The sequence below is a fragment of the Mustela putorius genome, unplaced genomic scaffold, assembly GCF_011764305.1.
Source record: "Mustela putorius furo isolate JIRA1106 unplaced genomic scaffold, ASM1176430v1.1 tig00003845_pilon_pilon_pilon, whole genome shotgun sequence".
NCBI lineage: Eukaryota > Metazoa > Chordata > Mammalia > Carnivora > Mustelidae > Mustela > Mustela putorius.
In genome coordinates this window covers 77,496,015-77,515,255 of record NW_025421998.1, presented here as the reverse complement: position 1 = coordinate 77,515,255, position 19,241 = coordinate 77,496,015, and the positions used below count along the sequence as shown (strand labels likewise).

The 19,241-nt window shown below is 35.6% G+C and overlaps 1 protein-coding gene across 4 annotated transcripts in view; it reads right to left on the bottom strand.

Annotated features, from left to right (window-relative positions):
* Positions 1-19,241, bottom strand: part of CPED1 (cadherin like and PC-esterase domain containing 1) — a 265,626-nt gene that overhangs the window by 125,444 nt on the left and 120,941 nt on the right. For all 4 annotated transcript variants that reach the window (XM_045062916.1, XM_045062917.1, XM_045062918.1 and 1 more), the window contains exons 7-13: positions 14,929-15,071; positions 14,105-14,177; positions 12,289-12,456; positions 10,951-11,055; positions 9,237-9,406; positions 5,315-5,385; positions 3,368-3,418 (exon numbers count right to left, since the gene is read on the bottom strand). In XM_045062916.1, the coding sequence (XP_044918851.1) occupies positions 3,368-3,418; positions 5,315-5,385; positions 9,237-9,406; positions 10,951-11,055; positions 12,289-12,456; positions 14,105-14,177; positions 14,929-15,071 (781 nt within the window). The remainder of the gene's footprint in view (positions 1-3,367; positions 3,419-5,314; positions 5,386-9,236; positions 9,407-10,950; positions 11,056-12,288; positions 12,457-14,104; positions 14,178-14,928; positions 15,072-19,241) is intronic.

Below are 19,241 nucleotides of genomic sequence, written 5' to 3'. Positions count from 1 at the left end.
TCAATATTATACCAAACACTCCAAAGCAAAAACAGCAGGAGGACATCCCGAGATCCCCCCCCAATCACCCCAACCCAAGAAAATGTCCTACAGTATGAGAAGGAAATGTTATGCTCTGCTCAATCCTGCTGTAGAACCCAGCCTATTACTTTATACCATTGCTTCTAAGCCATTTAAAAATGTGTTTCTAGATGGTTAACCCAAGTTTTACAAAAGTATCTTGAAGAGAAAAAGAAAAATGCATGTATAGGCATAAATACCAGCCACTGCTAAATTATTTTGTTTACATCTTAGGAATAAATACAATACTCAAAAGAAGCTTAGCGAATGTTTTTCAAAGAAATATTAATAAGTATTTTGTTCCATAAAATACTTTTCAGTATTTTATGGAACAAAATTCTGGTGGATTCTATGGAAATCTGTAAAATGAAAGTACCATTCTATTGCCTTTAAATAAAATGTTCAATGATGTTTAACAACAGGGCAACAAAACAGATAAGGCAGGGTTCGCTGCCAGAAGTGATACACGGAACTTAAGTTTGAATTCAACTTCTTATTAATAGTGCATTCATTTAACAATCTGATGGTTGCTGGGGGGTGGGGGAGGGGAGGAATAGGGTGATGGACATTGGGGAGGGTATGTGCTACGGTGAGTGCTGTGAATTGTGTAAGAATAACGATTCACAGACCTGTACCCCTGAAGCAAATAATACATTATACGTTAATAAAAAAATAATGCATTCATTAAAAATTTTTGTTCCTGCACATTCTACGTTCAAGGACTGAGATAAGCACAGTAAAAACAGGCTATGGTTGGTCATGGGATCTGACGCAAAGGGAGACCGCGAACCTAACATAACACTTTAAACAGGCTGGAGTCCAGAGATTCAAAATGTGCTTTTGAGAGGACCATTTCCTACGTAGGAAGGGAATATAAACGCTTGCATTATACTTCCATGTTCAAAACCAGTTAATTGAATAAAGAAGATTTATTTTTTCAAAATACTCACCGCAGAAGATGTACTTTAACTTAAGAAGACATATTTTTATAAAACAGTCACTGAGAGTTAATTTCCTTGCAGTCTACTTCATAGTGAAAGTTTCCAGAGGGCTTGCCCATTTTAACACCGAAACGCAGCCCCACATGAGACAAAATGTATAATCATTCTCTTAAGCAAGATTCCAGCAAGTGGAATCTTTTCCACTTTGTTTTCAGATTCATCAGAAACTCTCCACCTCTGGCTTAAGTGCGGCGTCCTAAAACCCTGCTTAAAAGCTATCTTGATACCATCTTCACCTGAATCATCAGTGCTGCTGCCTTCAAACACCTGGAGTGTCCTTGGCATCCTTCCCGGCCCAGTGCCAGCTCGCCTCGGGCCAGCTTACCTCAGGTCCACGGAGAACCCAGCATGAGCTATGGCAGTAGCAGGCTGCTTAACCTACTTGGCAAGTGTATTTGGGAAAGCCGTTTGAAGTTTTGGTCGCTCTTAATGGATTCGTTTAACCACAGAGTTTTATTGCCCTCTTGAGGGACAATCATAACTCATATTAAACTCAAGAAAAGCCTAGATTCTGAAGGATAATCCCACCTGTTCTGAGGCATCATCAAGTTATTTCTTAAATCTTAGATCATGCCAGGAAAGTAGGCAGATTAATTACACAGACCCAGGTAGGACTAGATTTTTATCAATTTAAAAATATGAACTAAGCTGAAGAGCTTATCTAACATGTTCACCGCCTCTATTGCAGGTTACCTGGGAACTGCAAAAAAAGTGAGATTATCCCCAGGGAGTTGTTTCATTTTATACATCATAGAAGAGAAGACCAAGGAGGTGAGGTGACTTGACAAATGTGCACCCTCAACTTGCTCCAGGTTTACTGCCTCATCCTTGCCCCACTACAGCCTGGGCACTGGTCTCCCAAGAGGTGCATGTATTTTTCTAGGAGGAAGAGACTGGATGGAAAATTCAGGCAAGGAACGGCAAAAGTCAGACCTGTTATTTTTCCTGATCAGCAATACTTTATGTAAAATGCTATTTTTCTTTAATTGGATGTACTTGTTGATTCTATTAAACCACATTATTGTATAACCTCTCAGTCTGCCCTGATTTTAATGATACTGTTAAAATATAATGAATGAATTAAATTGCCTTTCAGAAGATACAAATTAGGTTTTATTAAACTGGAAGACTCTTATTTATAATAAATTAAACCTCAGTCCATAAATTTTATTTTTTCCAGCTTTTATGTTTTACTGGAATGGATTTTTTATGGAAGGCTGAATTTTCTCAGCGTATGTTTTAGCACTGTATATAATATATGTATATATGTACACGTGGCCAAAAAGCAAACCTACTAAGTGCGACTCTTATTTTTCCATCATATTGTTATAAAGTATTAAGATAATTCATGAGCTTGAGACAAAGAACTAGAAGATCCAGCTTAGTGATCCAACTCAGAGATTTAATAGCCCTGTGACCTTGGAAAGGTCAGTTAGATTCTGTAGAATTATATATTTACAAGGCCACACTGGGATAATACTGACCAGAGAATATATAAAGAAAATTATTTTTAAATCTTAAAATCTACATACTTGAAATGTATTATTATTATATACATACCATTTTTCTTGATTATACCTTAGTAAAAAAATTTCATGAATTTTAAGGAAACAAACCAAAAATCTGATTAAAAACTCTAAATTGATAAAAAAAATTTTCAACCCCAGTACTATCCATTATGTCAACAGTATGGCGGAAAAGGAATCCCTGTGGGTTGGTGTATTCCCTAAAAATCGATGTATAGAGCAGATAAGCTAAGTTTATCTACTTGAGTAGTCTCCAAGGCAAATACTTAGCACCCTGAAGACCCCTCAAAATGAGTCTGAAAGTCACTGGCCTTAAACGAGCAAACAAACAAATACATAAACAACATAGCATTTCACGTTCAAAATAGAACACTAAAAATGTTCTTAAGCAAAAGTGACAGATAGCAACTCATTCATAAACTTCTAAAAATTTACTTAAAATACATTACAGTCTAAAAGTACCCAAATATCAGGAGCCTGGGTGGCTCATAGTTAAGCGTCTGCCTTCAGCGCAGGTCCTGATCCCAGGGTCCTGGGATCCAGTCCCGCATCAGGCTCCCTGCTCAGCAGGAAGCCTGCTTCTCCCACTCCCCCTACATGTGTTCCCTCTCTTGCTGTGTCTCTCTCTGTCAAATAAATAAGTAAATAAATTCTTTAAAAAAAGAAAGAAAGAAAAGAAAAAAATAAAAGTACCCAAATATGATAAAATGGTGATTTATTCAAACCACGGCTGTGCCTCACTATTGATTATGCCACCGAAACACTTTCATTGGAACTCACCGTTACTGCAGCGAACTTCTTTGGTTTCATTCATAATTCGTAGAACAACAGCTAAAAAAAGAAAAGTTAATTTAAAATGGAAATGGTTAATCAAAACAAAAAGAATATATATTCAGTAATCTCAAACAGTATAATTTAGTAGAACCATTTTATGATTTAACTTTTCTTATATCAGCACTCAGTTAAACTGAAAGCTACAGTAAAACAAAAGAAGTTGTTTGGTTCAAATCTCAGGAGAATGATTATTTCAAAAAGGAAAATTTTAAGGGAGAAAAGTGAGTGGCTTAAATGTCATCCATTGCCTTAGGGTGATCTGTTAAGATTCCTTCTAGAACGTACCTTGATTTTATGACTGTAATATCCCAAATCATTAGAATTACAGAAATTTTATCCAATTGATTCCACTCGCACTGCTTAAATTTCTGAATTAAACCAAACATCTATCTAAAAAATGCCTTACTACATACTGATGGAACAAAGGAATGAATAAAAACACTCAGAGTGCTTAAATCATTCATTTAAAAAGAATAATGGTGGGAGTGAGAAAGTCTTCAGAATAGCAGTTTATCACCAAATCTTCATTGGGCTTACCAATTCCTTCTATTGAATTAGTGGATCTCAAACTTTAACATGCCTCAGAATCATCTGAAGGACTTCTTACAAGACAGAGTGCTGGGTCTCATACCCAGAGAGGTGTGAGTCTGACTCAGTAGATCGGAATGGTCCAAATTTCCCAGGTGATGTGGTATTTCTGGTTTAGGGACCACATGCTGAGAACCACTGTATTGTATCAAACCTTGATTTGTAATAGGGAAATTTTGATTTCTAAAAAGTTATAGACATGTGGTATCTGTTTTCATCTTTTATTCTTAAAATTAGAAACATTTTCTTTATTTATGATCAAAAGCTCATATGTTCTTTAGAAAGAAGAGAATTAGAGAAAACAAAGGTAAGTCTAGGGAAAAAAAATCATAACTGCCATTAATGTTCCTCGAGGCCCATGTTGCCTGTAGTCAATCGTTTCATTTAACAACACACCACAAACATCTTTCATGTCATAAATATGCTTCTGTAATATTAGAATGGCTTTACAGTATTATATGGGAAGTCTATGGCTTTACTTATCTAATTCACTATTATTACAATAGAAGTAGTTCAAATTTTTAAATTTATTTTTAATAAGTCATGTAACTAAACTTTTGTGTACATTAATTATTTCCTTAAAATGAATATCTAGGAGTGAGATTTCTCTGAGGTAAAAGTAACTTTAAAAAAGATTTATGTATTTATTTGAGAGAGAGAGAAAGACATCACAAGCAAGAAGGGGAGAGGGAGAGAGAATCTCAAGCAGACTGTGAGCTGAGTGCAGACACTGACAGGGGGCTTGATCCCAGAACCCTGAGATCATGACCTGAGGGAAAACCATGAGTTGGTGCTTACCCATCTACACCCAGGCGCCCCTATAAGAATAACTTTTAAGGATTTTCTTATATGTCATCACATGGCCCTTTAAGGGAGGTTGCTCTAATTTATACCAGCACCAGTGGATTGAGAATACTTATTTCTCTACACAATCCCCACCTCCATGATATATATATTTTAAGATTTTATTTATTTATTGGACAGAGAGAGAGATCACAAGCAGGCAGACACAGGCAGGCAGAAAGAGAGAGGGGGAAGCAAGCTCCCTGCTGAGCAGAGAGCCCAATGCGGGGCTCCATCCCAGGACCCTGGGATCATGACCTGAGCCGAAGGCAGAGACTTTAAACCACTGAGTCAGCCAGGTGCCCCTCTATGATCTTTAAGAGGAAAATCTTTTCAAATTTGAGGGAAAATAGCATTCCCTAGTTTAATTTCCATTTGTGATTGCTAAGGAAGCAAAACATATTTTGGGGGCCACACAATACTTATTTTCATGTTGGAAGAAGTGAGACTGTATCTTTTTACCTTTTTTATTTCCAGTTGCATCAGATGGCACTTGTGGTTTTTCAATGTTCTCATTCTCTGTAAAAGAATTCCTGCAAACGCAAGGCCAAGCCAGTCTGGATCAATGAAATGAACAAAAGTCATGGAAATCAAATCTAACGCACTTTTTTTTTTTTTCCCCTGTGTGGGTACAAGATATTTTGATGAACACAAAGGAACACTTTCTGGATTTCATTCCTCAAGACCGGCAATCTGGCCTCAAGTGAGGTGGGTGGAAATCTCATCATCTCTAATCAGCAGAAGCACATTTGAAGAAAACCAGGGCAAAAAGTCACTCTTTAGGCCAAAAGTGAGCAATCTCTGATAGCGTGGATCCAACAGAAGTGAGTTGGGAACACACAGTCGTTTTGGAAATTGTTTGGCTAAAAGCATGCAGTCTTGAAGCACGGAGGCCTGGAAAGTCTGAGGCACAGACTCAGAAGAACATACACACAACCTAAGGGTGCGTGTATGTACGGGGGCTACGCAGAAAACGACCTACGATCCTGTTGCGTCTTCTGTCCTCAGATGCGGGCTAACTGTACTGAACGGTAAGGGTTAGTTCCTCTCGGTGTGTTTGCCTCATGTTTTTCTGTTATGCAACTAAGTGCTTGGCCAGATTGCTCTTTGACTCTTCAAAGTAGAGACCAAATAATCTAAACCACGGACCGAAAACTTGCTGGTCCTGAGGACGGGGAATACGGAACAGGATGTGATTGGACTTTTCTGGGCTGTGCTGTGATTCTTTCTGCATTTCCACTGCAGCAGAATGGAGAACAGATCACTGGCCTGATTTCACAGCAACGCTATGAGCATGAAATCAGATGCTCTGTGTTAAGTTACATTTTATAAATATTTATTGTCCCAGATACTGTGCTGGGCACTGTGGTGGAGAGATGAATAGGCATAGTCAGTTCCTTCAAAATAGAAACATCAGCAAATTACGAAGAATAAAAGAATTAAAAATATTGCTAATGTGGGAAGGTGTGATAATTTTATTGCAGTTTTACTTGTAAAGTAAGTCTCTTTTCTTTCTTTGATGCATACCATGAAGTATTTAGGGGCGAGAGAGAAAAATGTCTAGCACTAACTTTAAAATATTTCCCTTCTCCCAAGGAATGAAGAAACAGATAAAGCAAGCATGGGGTGAGATATGTTTAGTTGAAGGTTGACTGGGTGCCAGGATAAATTAAAAAAATATCTATGAATTCATGTGAAGCAAAAACTCTAAGTGAAGCTCCTAAAAGATACAATCCTGAAATGCACATACACTGAGTTACTATCTTAGTGGAATGAGATGCTTTGTATGGTAAAGCATTCCGCAGCAATTCCTTATGTGATTGTGTGAATAAATTATTTATTTTTAAACATGTGGCTTTTTCATGGAAAGCCTATGAGGAGAGCAAAGTACACTTGCAACTCTATTGCAAGTAAAGTGAAAATTAGCAGATGATGCACAAATATTGATTTTAATATTTTCATTCTGTTCAGATTTACACTGATTCTGTGGGGACCTCTGGATTCTAAGCCTCAGGGCACAGACATGTATAATGGTCACTTTTTTTAACCTTTGCTTTTCTGACTTTATCTTTTCTCACTTTGTTGCTCTAAGCAAAGGATCTTTATTTAGAAGGAAGAATGGGAGCTCCTGGTTAGGTCAGTCTGGGGAGCATATGACTCTTGATCTCAGGGTCATGATTTCAGGCCTCACATTGGGTGTAGAGATTACTTAAATAAATAACTAATTTTAAAAAATAAAAGGAAGCATGAAATCATTATTTCCCAGAGGTAGCAGAGATATGTAAAATTGGCTTTTTCTGTAGAAAAGCTGAAGGTGACCATTGTGAAAATAAGGACAATGATGAACGACTACACCTGACCTGTCCGTCTGCAGGATATACTGGAATCAAGCACTGGGCCACAGATGTGAGGCCAGGGTCCTAATCTCTCCTCTTTTTCTCTGGGCTTTGTGACTTGAGCAAATGACCTACCTTCTCAGCATGGTTTCCTCATCTAGAAAACGGGTCTAATACGCATCCTCCTTGTAACACAGCATGGGTGATAATTACATATACATATGCTCCCAGGTAAATTTGAAGATAATTAGAATTATTCTTTCTGGAAATGTTCTCAGAGTGATTTACCTAATTGCTTTTTGATAAAGATCTAAAATTTAATGTTCCCAAGGTTAACTTGGGTAAATCTTTCAAACCTGTCTTGCTTTTCCTATGAAGGAAAGAAAAATGTTTCCCTCCACTGTAGATCCTAAAGTGACCTTTGGATGGTAGAAAAACATGAAAAGTCCATATTAATATTTATTACCTACTTTGACTGCAACATACCAGTCACCATATGGCACATGGAAATTATCTTATGTAATTCTTGTGAAGTAACAAGTGGTAGGTAATCCTTTTTTTACAGATATGGAGATTAAGTCTCAGAGGTATCAAAACTTTAGCTGCTTTAATTCATAAACTCCAGGGTTGGGGTATTTGAATCCAGGTCTATCTGATTCAAAAAAGTTTTGGCCCTTTCTAGACTGACCACTTCCAACACTGACCACTAATAAATTCCTTTATTTAATGGGAATCATTACAGTTAGGCTTAGGGTTTGCATTAAATGCAGTATTCTGAATTTAAGGTAAGTCCCTTCTTTAACCTTACACCATAGGTGGAGCTTGAGAAAAACTTGCTGGGGAACAAATTTCCCAAAACTTTTAGATCTCAAGGGAGCTTAATCAAAACTAAAAACAGTACCTAAATTGGCTCCTTGGTAAATCAAGTCTGCTCTTCCCCATTGATAATGATGAGTGAGACAGACTTGACTGACTTGAGTGAGGGCAAAGAACAAACCAATGGGCACTGAGCTCTGTTATTTAAAACCTACTTTTCAAACAAGTAAAGGTTTCTGTCAGGCTTACTACTTCAGAGCATTGAATAAGGCCAACTTCATAAAGTCGTGGCAATTCAAGTGAGTTCTAATCCTGGGAAATGTCCTAAGAATTCTTCAAGTACACGATTATTTGTATTTTTGAATTATAAAAAAATTCTTATGGAAATACTTTCATGACCTCCTGAGGCAGAGAGAAATGAAGCACAAGTCAGGAGAGCTGAAGCCATTCCTGCCTGAGAGGGCCTGCAGGAGACACAAGTGATTATGGCACGGCCCTTTCGTCTTTCATCTCCCTAGGAGGTTTAGGTTTGCTTCTCTTTTCCTGGCAGTAGAAAAGTCAAATAGTCCCTGAATTCCATCATATAAAAGAGAAGCAGACTTAGCCAGGTCCTTGGGCACTGTCCCTTTGTGACAACTAGAGGAGATGTGAATATATTCCCATGGCCTGTCCCCTCTCCCAGCACCTCATTGTCACCTCGCATTAGAACGGAAGTGGAAACGGGAGGACAAATGTTTGTTTCCCTCTGAGATTCTAAACCTTCTGAAAAAGAAAAGTTCTATTCTTGTGGCAGGGACAGACATATTTGTAAATTTGTCTAGATTTTGCCCAGAACAAAGTCACACCTCAAAAACTCAAATATGTGCTCATACCATCTTGGGCTCTACACTGACTGAGGGTTCATTAAAAAAAAAAAAAAGTCACCTAATTCTTTTTGATGGTCTCAGAATTCAACGATATATATCACAGAATGAAATGAGATTGAAACTTTTTCATTTTAAACATTACTCTGTAGTAGGTTGGTTTGAAACACTGTTGGATGTGTTTTTATTACAGTGTTTAAAGACCACTAGAATTGTTATGGTTTCAATGCTTTAAAGAAGATTATTTTCCAGAGCACAAATATTTGGACATGTTTCTTTTTGTTACTTTCTTTAATGTAGGCAAAATCTTTTGAAATCAATCTTTAGAGAATTTTTGGATTGCACAATTCAAATTTGTGGCTATCTTACCATTCCAGTGGATGTAGCTGTGCCTTTTTATTCAGGAGCTGAAACTGTTCAAATACATTTAAAAGAGACCAGGATTGAGTCAGGACTGAACCAGGTTGTCCTACAGGCTTTGCCATATCATGAAATTCACGCATCAAAGATCGAATCCCAGGAGTAGTAGATGGGAAGAGCTGAGAAGAAATATTCAAAATGAGAATATTAGAATAAGTAATGGAAAATAATTTAAAAGAAATGGAGAAGGCTTTCTATCTTATTCAGCTATTTTAAAAAGTCAGATATTTATTTAAAATCCACTGGTCAGTATCATAATATAATTTTTCTATGCAGTTTTCAAGGTAAATGCCACTTTCTATTAAGAACTAATTCTGTTGATCATATTTCCAAATGCAGTAAGTGTTCTTTCTCTTTTCTTTGAATGAAAATGGGTATCTCTTTCCTATAGATAGCTGAGAACAGCTGAATGAAAGAGTGACTCTAGCATTAGGAAAAATGAAGGGAAATCATTTGGGGTTGCAAGTGAACTTTGTCAGGGTAAGAGATATTAATCCCATGGAAAAGAAAATCTATGGTTATCCTCTTTCTACTCTGAGAGTCAGGAAATTGGAGTTTGCCCTTTTTCCTGTGAAATAATTCTTCAGATTTCACATTGTACCAAGAGATGTTCTCTACATTCAATATCTCAAATTATGAATTCCTGAAGAATGAGACCTCTCTCTTTATCTTTGTTGAGTTTTGAGCCAACTGTCACAAATGTAATACTTACTATATTTAAATTAATTAAAATAATCCATCAATTAAATTATTATCTTTGGGGCAAAAGCTTACTTTGAGCCCTCTACAATATGAGATTAAATTATAAAGACATGTGCCGAGCAATCATTCATTAACTTAGTAAATTGGTTATAACTTAGACAAGTAGCATGTGAATACATGCTATTTTTTTAAGTAAAAAATAACTGTTTGATCCAAACAGATTAATAATAAATTATCAGTGGACTTTGAAAAATGTTGTTTTAACAAGATTTTTTGTATAAGCAAATCTTAGGTGGAAAAATAGAAATCTATTATAGTCCATCTAGATAAGTGGCAAAACTAGAAACAAAGCAAATACTGAACATTCAAACACACATGTAATCAATTATATTGATAATGACCTTTGATATTGACCAATAAATTAACAGAACCCAGGAAAATACACAGAAAGGAAAACAAATGTCAGTTATTTTTTAGGCTAAAACCCAGTAGTATTTATCATAATTATTTACATTTTCTTTTTTGAAGTTTGCTATAGAGTTGCAACAAATTAAGATTTAGGTTGTTTTCTAAAATGTGGTTACATTCAGTAATATTTGATTTGACCCAAACAAAAAGGACATGATGAGCAGAAAGAAATTTCTGTTACATGTACATGTCCCAAAGCTAAAAGCAAACTTCTCCAGAAAAAAATAGACATTTTCCCCTTCAGAACTGTCCTATACTGGCAGTTACACTTATCTCATATCCTTTTACCTTGAATAAGTCATGTATTATTTGCAAAGTCTTAAAGAATATTGGTTCTGTTCATTTTAATATTTAGATGTCTGAAAAGAAGAAAGAAGCTTACAAAGCTTTCTATTTCTTAAAGAAAAATCTTCACCCAGTTTGAAAAAAGAACAAATAAGGCTGATCTATAAGGTCAGTAATCATGAGGAATCAAATGTCACTTTTGTTTTACCAGTTGGAATTGCCCCAAGTTCCCAAGTTCCTTTATGAAAGTCATAATTGAGTTCATCTCCTCTAAAGACAGGCATTGGTTTTGTTCCTTCTGATAGTTTTCACCCTAGAATGGAGGGAGAGTAACAATTCTTAAGCAATTGTTACAAAGGCAAACCATGTTTAGCCCAGTTGCCTACCCCCCCCTTTATAAACCAATCGAAGTTTGAACTCTATAAAAAACAGCTGAGCTAATTAATGCCAAATCATGCCGAGGGACTTCAGCTTGTCACAACAGTGTCTGACTCTAAGAAAATTTCCATACTTGACGAAGAGGACCTGAATGAAATTGCTCAATTGTGTATGGGTAAGTGAGGGTGGGGAGATGAGTCCAGGAGAATAGACTGTGTGGGACAATCTAGGAATGTAGGGAGCATCTCCTTCAGGCTTTAGGGTGCCAGAGATCAGAGCAACAGGTGAACATGGGACTCTCATCTGTGGGACATTACAATTTTGGAGTTTGTTTTTTCCTCACATTCATTTTTTTCTGAGGCATCCTTGAGAGAAGTTGCACATATTTACCATTACTTCCGGGTCAAGTGTTTCTAACAGTTTTAATGACAGTCCACTCACTAAGGAAGGAAAACAGAGAACTAGAGGAAAAAATGAATAAAATCCAGGAGAAAGAGCAGTCTGTAAAGCCATGTTCTGTCTCTCCCAAAAACTCTCCATAGAGCATGGATGTGTGTTTGTAAGAACTTTCACAACCTTCTTTCCCAAATTCTCCAAATACAGGTTTTAAAACAGAAAGATATATAGAGAATAATACTGTACTTAATGATCTGTACAGATTTTTGATGCATTAAGAAAATTTGTATTAATGCGCCATAAAAATTAACCAATGCTCCTATGAAGGACTACAGCCTAATCATCAGCAGCTATGCAAAGATATTAACCAGATGTGAATTCGTCAAAAATTAGTATTCTAACTTCAGTCCCTTGATGTCAGTCTAGAACACTCACTGATCTTCTAGATTGCCTTCAAAAAATTCTACTATTCCTTTTAAAGTATTCTAAATAACATCAAATATTTATTATTCATAATATCCACAAACATTCCTTAGGAGTTAGAAATTTCTTTATCTTAACCCATAACTGCATCATAATCAGTTACTCATACTTAGTAGACATAAAATAATCTTGGTCTTCAGGGCAGAAAACTATAAAGAGGAGGAATATAACAGATACCAATTCATTTCAAATCCATTATCCATTTGTTTAGCTACACAATAAAGAAAATGGCACCTTTCCAAGAATGACTTGGAAAAAAAAATTTGTCACTGAAAAAATAAGCATTTACCTTAAAAACACCTGATCTATAAAGTCCCTGAAGTATCTCAGAAAACATTGGAAGTGAAGATTCATTAGAGAAGAGAAAATTGAAAGTATCTTGTAAAAGGAATTCTTCTGTGTTTTGGTCCTCAAAATCCGTATTATCATCATCTTGAAAATTTAAATGCTCATGCACCTGTGAAAGAGTAAAATCACAGCAAATATTTTTCATTGACTTTTTAATGCAGTGAAATCTCTTCTAAGACATGAGTCATTCCTGTTGGATTGTAGATCAGAACTGACATCTAGTGGCCTTTTTGGAGGTCAACAGCTTTATAAAATACAAATAATGCTCTTTTGAAGGTACAGTTTTTTATATGAAAAGTAATGGATTATAAAGTCACAATAGTTTATCTTATAACTCTTTACTGTTGAAGAATTTGTATTCAGGAAAGATAATATATGACATTTCTGAACAATAATTTTTATTTATTTATTTAGTTAGTTATTTTACTATTTTTAGATTGTATCTATATTCAAGTTAGTTAACATATATGGTGCTGGGACAACTGGACATTAACATGCATAAAAATGAAACTGGACCACTTTCTTACACCATACACAAAAATAAATTCAAGACCTAAATGTGAGACAGGAATCCATCAAAATCCTAGAGAACACAGGCAGCGACCTCTTTGACCTTGGCCACTATAAATTTCAAAGAGCATAATACAAACTAAGATGTGTGCAAGATAATGAATAAATGATTAAAAATGTAGATTCATAAAGTTTCAAAATTTTATGGGTAGGCCTTTGAGCTATTCAGCTAAATGTCTGAGCCACATATACTGTAATCATTCACCTCGTACAACAGTTTGAAAAACAGTCAACGTAAAATGAAGCTGAATTCTGGTTGCACATTATGCATTTGTTCCTTTCCCTTCTTCCTACTCCATAGCTCCAAATAAAGGTTTCTGTAGATTTATGCAATCAACTGTTTTTTTAATCTTCTTGCCATTAAAGGATATTTTATTATTTTTTAAAAAAATTATATATATATATTTTAAGATTTTTATTTATTTATTTGACAGACAGAGATCACAAGTAGGCAGAGAGGCAGGCAGAGAGTGAGGAAGGGAAGCAGCCTCTCTGCTGAGCAGAGCACCCGAAGTGGGGCTGGATCTCAGGACCCTGAGATCATGACCTGAGCTGAAGGCAGAGGCCTTAACCCACTGAGCCACCCAGGTGCCCCTAAAGGATATTTTAGATGAAAGATCTGTTGGAGGGGATGATCTGAATAAGTTCACTGAAAGGATGAGTTGATTTGAAAGGAAGTAAAAGAATCAGAGTATACAAAAGCACTCTTTAATTTACACATATTTATACTAGAAAAAAACACATATTTTAAAAATGCCTGTGGCTTTTTAAATTAAAATATAGGTCAACTTAAAACTATCTATATGTAAAGAATAAGAGTTAATTTTTTCTACAAACCCATGTGAATAAGCTGGATAATCTTCTATTTTCTATTATCTACACGTTTGCCACTTTATTTTGTAAACGGGGTGATTGAACTGTAGAAAATCCATACCCTTTCTATAGTGATGCATAATGGGGATTGGAACTCAAATAATAAATCATATTCTCCACATATTGGTTAATTTTCTGAACTACAGTAAAATATAAGCTTGTAATGACTTTAATACTAGTTGCTATTTATTGGCTGTTACTATAAAAGCAAACCATCCACCCACCTGCACATATACTCCCCTCCCCCAACACACACACACAATAGATCATTCAGTGTAAGGTGGAAGTTCACAAGAAGCTTTTGGGATACTTACTTGGAGCACTACAGGGTCCGGGAAACTGTAGTAACCAATATCAAAGGTGAAAAGTTGAAAACATAATCTGCATCTGGAATAAAAACAAACCGTGATATAAAAATATATTCTATTTGCTACATTTACTCTATTATTTGATACATTATTAACAGTTACTAAAGTGAAATGTCAAGATCTGTACTAAGTAAAAGAAACAGTGGCTTGGAAATTACATGCAATTTATTTTTTAATTCGAATTTGTTTTGTTCCTTATAGGAAATACAAATATATCTAGAGTAGTCACAACACATTAAACAATGAAGTTACTTCATGAAAACCTAAATACGGAGAAGGAAATTCTCCTTCTCCTAACTGCTAGGCATTCTTATTCACATATAAGCATGATAAAGCTTACTTGAGTCATCTCCTTCTTGTTGACATTCTAAATTTAACATTGCCTACAAAAAAGGCACGAAATTATATTCAAGTAAACTGGAATACAGAGACAATAGCTATTAGATATTGTTAATAAAGTCCATAAGTAAAATTATACCTAGTCAATGCAAAGATCATATCCTAAAAATAGCTAAGCTTAAAAAGGTGATGCAATTAAAATTAATTTAAACAATGTGTGCTTTATTTCTTATCACTATTATTTAGATGCTAACAAGTCTGTGACATGCTCTGAAGTTTCAGAATCTATAAATATGAAAAGATGTTTATGAGTTCATATTTATGTGCTGACATAACATTTTCCAAGTAGCACCTACTTGTGATAATTAAGATACATTTTCACAAACAATTTTTAGAACTTTTTTTTTTTTAATATTAGCATTGGCTTTTACCTATTGAAGGCCTTTGGTCCCAGAGTAGATGTTTCGCTGAATACTTCAGCTGCTAGCAGGAGTTTGCTAATTGCTTCCTTCATATTATCAAAAGCCTGAAGAGGTGAACTGGCTGTCAGGAATGTCTCAAAAAATGTTTGCAGCTGTGAACAAAGTAAAGGATTCAATATTGAAACAATAATCTCAGTCTATCATTTCCAAGGTGATCGGTTTGAAAGATTATTCTGGGTTATGTGTCTTTGAAACACTCCTTAAATAGGACATTTTGATAATCTCTATATAGTATGTGTATGTAGACACACACACATATATATCTTCTATATAATATACTGAAAGACTATATAAGTACTAAAATATATTGCATCATGAATGTTGTATACATTATACATAATGTGTATATATTATATACATTTAAAAATATAGCCTTTTAATTGGATATGGGGTGACACTACAGCTTGTCATTTAAATTACTTTAAGAGTTATTTTTAAAAAGAGATTTTTTACTTTTCTCCCCCTTTTTCTAATTTCATGGCATCTAATGATAGAAAGTGAAGTGGAACTATTTATGGGAGCTTGCGATCAGAACCTCCAGGTTTAATGTGACTCTACTAGATGAACTCAGACTGGCAACTCACTTTGAAGTTTTGTGTCCTTCTCTTTAAAATGGGTGAATACGACCACCAAGAGGGCTGTAAACCCAAATGAGAAGAAAATGTATTGGAAAGACACTGTAGAGTAGGAAATTCAGATCTAAGCTTTTTGGTATTATCACTTTCTTGAATGTATCAGATCAAAAATAAATGGATGAAAGTTACTCCTTCACAGCATTTTGCTGTGGGAGATGTAGCCAACTAATGAAGAGTCTGAGAGAATTTCAGTATTCTCCCATCATTTTAATGTAAGGTTTTGTGAACAGATAAGATGGGGCACTATTACAAAAGGGGAATAAAGGTTACTTAGAAACACAATTATTGATATCATAAACAGCTGTTTTTATTTGCTTAAATATTAAAATAATCGCAAGAGTACCCCTTGAGGATGCTTAACATCAAAGTTCAAGTTGAAATTTTTAAAAAGCATAAAACAAATCTCTTATTAAGTCATAGACTTTCTTTGGAGAAACATAATCTTTCAAGAATGAAGAACAAAAAATATTTTTTGAAAAAACATGCAGCAGGTATTCTGTTAATGTTTTTGGAAGGACAGACTAGATCCATCTGAACTGCTAAGACTACAAAGTGAAGACTTTTGTTGTTATGATAATGAAGGACAGATATTGGCACAAGTGACCTAAGGGAAATGGTAGATGTATCTTTAAAATACCAAGCAAAATTCCCCAAGAGAAACAAATACTGACTTCATAAACTTTTTTTACCAGCTGAAAAACAGAAACCTAATGAGATGTACATTTTAAGACTCTACAAACACATCATTAGCATTTGGCAATTGGGATGTTTTTCCATTTCACTAAGGAAAATAAGTGTAATAATTGTAAGATCAAAAGAAAACAAATTAGTGTTAACACTAAAAATGTTAACACCCTTGAGTCAAAACAGAGTAATATTGTTTTTTCCAAATAAAAATAACTCATATTTCACTCTGTTCACCATATTAGGTAGAAAGGATTATTGATGATTTTATCACCTTTTCTGTTTTAATGTTTCCTGAATATCACAAAGGTCAAGGTTAATAATTTAAGAAAGTTTGTGTAGCATGTGAGATGCATAAGATTGATGATCAGATGGTATGTTCCATAGCAAGAAATAATTAGCAAATTAATTCTTGGGTTATACTGATTCTCCCACTGCAGAACCGATTATTTCTAAATCTCTGACTGTAACATGAGCATTGAATACGGGCTATCAGTACATGGATTCAGTTCCATTCAATTAGACTGTTTTAGTGAAAACTTTACTACTGGAAAGTACTGGGCTGAGTGCTGGCGGACATGTGTACAGCACAGTCTACAGACATGAGACCCAACAAGTCCTTGGTTTAACGTCGGCTCTACACCTGCTACTATCACATTGAGAGAACTTCTGAAGTTAACAACAATATCTATGTTGTAGAGGTATGGCCAGGATTAAATGAGAGAATGCACGTGAGATACACTTCTACCCCACGCCTGTCAACACTCAGCGCATGTTCGCTCCTTTTATTAGTTCAAACAAGAAAGTCCACAGCCATTTAAGGAAATTTCAATGAATGGGTGTGGTTGTTGAACCCAGATTCTCATAACGCAGTGCCTTTGTGGAAAATCAAAACTGCCTCTAGGAATTCAAACGCTCGTGACACCAATTGGGAACGTTTTACAAAATATCTGACAAACCTGTCCAGAGAAATAAAGAAATACGGCGGTGGAAGGGCCCCCTCCAGCGGTCGGCCACGCAACCTCAGTGAAGGAGCAGAACCCAAGGATCCAAGGAACTGGCTGTCCTCCCGTTTCCCTAAGACCTCCATGTGCTGCGAGAAAAACTAACATCGGCCACCAGCCACGAAAGGAGGGGACCAGAGCTGCCTTTATAAACAGAAGTACGAGGACAGGAGAGAGAAGTGGCGCTCCCCAAGCACGACTCCAAATGGAGCGACTCGTTTTATTTTTGTTAGTTCTGTCCCCAGTTTTTGTCTCTGTAGGCATTTCCTTCTATCTCATTGCATAAATTTCAATTTACTGAAGCCTTTCAGTTCAAAGGGAATTCTAGACAAGTGACTTATTTCATCTGCTTAGTATAGTGGGCAAGCAAGCTCCATATGCCAGCAATGAAAACAGAATCACGCAAGTGCTTAAGAGTTTATTTATTTATTTATTTTTAAAAATCATCTTTCCGTGAGTGACCCAGAGAGGGCACAATACTTCCTCTATCAATTCTTGGAACTAATCCACTTAGGCTAAGTGGAAGACTTCTTTGTGTGTCTGGTCCTGCTGTAATTTGTTAACACTTAACTGTATTTCCTTGGTCACTTTACTTGAATTCCGTGCATCTTGGTGTGTTCAGATGTAGAAAGAGAATTGCGCTCCATGGTCTCATTACACAATGTCAAATCTGAAATTATTTGACATTAATACCACTCACAGCCATCAGAACCTGAAGAACACATCTGATCCAGGGGCTTGCTTCACTCAAGAACAAATCCCTGAAGGAGCACTGTTGCTACTTTGAAACAATGAAGCCATAAACTCAAATATCAAGGAGACTTCTCCCTCTCTAGATCAAGACTTTTAATGGATGTTTCTGAATCACGTAAATATGAGAATATAAGATCCCAAGGAAATCAGTGCCTTGGCAGCAAGGTAAAAATAAATAAAAAAGCATCTTAAAACAGTTAAGATGACATAAAACTATTTTATGAACTACGCATTTTCCTCCTTCAGTGTCAAAATGAAATACAGATTTAGTGCAAAATAAATTATATAGGAAAAGACCTTGTAAGATCATGGTTGTAAAACGAGGCGGTAGAAACACCACGATTTGTTCTGACTTGTGTAAGTGTCAAGTGATAACCCGGTAAGGTATTTATGATTTTTTATCCATTCAAGTGATTTATTTAAATATATACACAGATGGATCAAAATTGTCAATTAGAAAGACAAGAGGAGCCGAAAGTCAACTTGAAAATATTTGCAAGAAAACTTGCATCACATCTTTGATATCTTAAAATACTTCTAAGGAGCCCTTCTATCCACTTCACTCCTCCGCCCCATCTCTGAAAGCCCTTCTCGACAGTTCTGGGCTTCACCTGATTCATTTCCTTTAAATTCCCATAAGACCTGCGGCAAATTGCTCTCAGTGCCAGCATGGATCATTCTGTGTCAACTTGCTGACTTTCTTGTCTCTTCTTACTACTAGACTGTAAGATCAGAAACTGTACCGTTTTACCTTCGGGTGGCTAGGACCTAACACAGAGTTGGTACCGAGTGAGAAAAGCTAAGCATAACATTATAGAAACTGTAGAGACTTTGATAAGAGAGATAATTTACTGGAGCTTCTGGATAAAATAATTTTTCTCCTTAGGACATATTTATCTCTTGTTTCCATCTCATGAGAGAGGGAGGATATGCATTTTTTTGGTGACTTGTAATAAAACCTTTGAAAAATAGAGGCTTACAACTGTTCAAAAGGACTTTTGAGATAAGAAAATTTAATCTAAGAGTTAAAACAAAGGATGAAAGATTAACCAATATTAGAGTTTCTTTCTTTTTTTTTTTTTAAGTCATGTTCTTGACTAACTGGGAAACTTTAGAATACTGTCATTTTAGTATCTTGAACTTTGAGTAATATTTTAAAAAAATATTTTATTTATTTATTTGACAC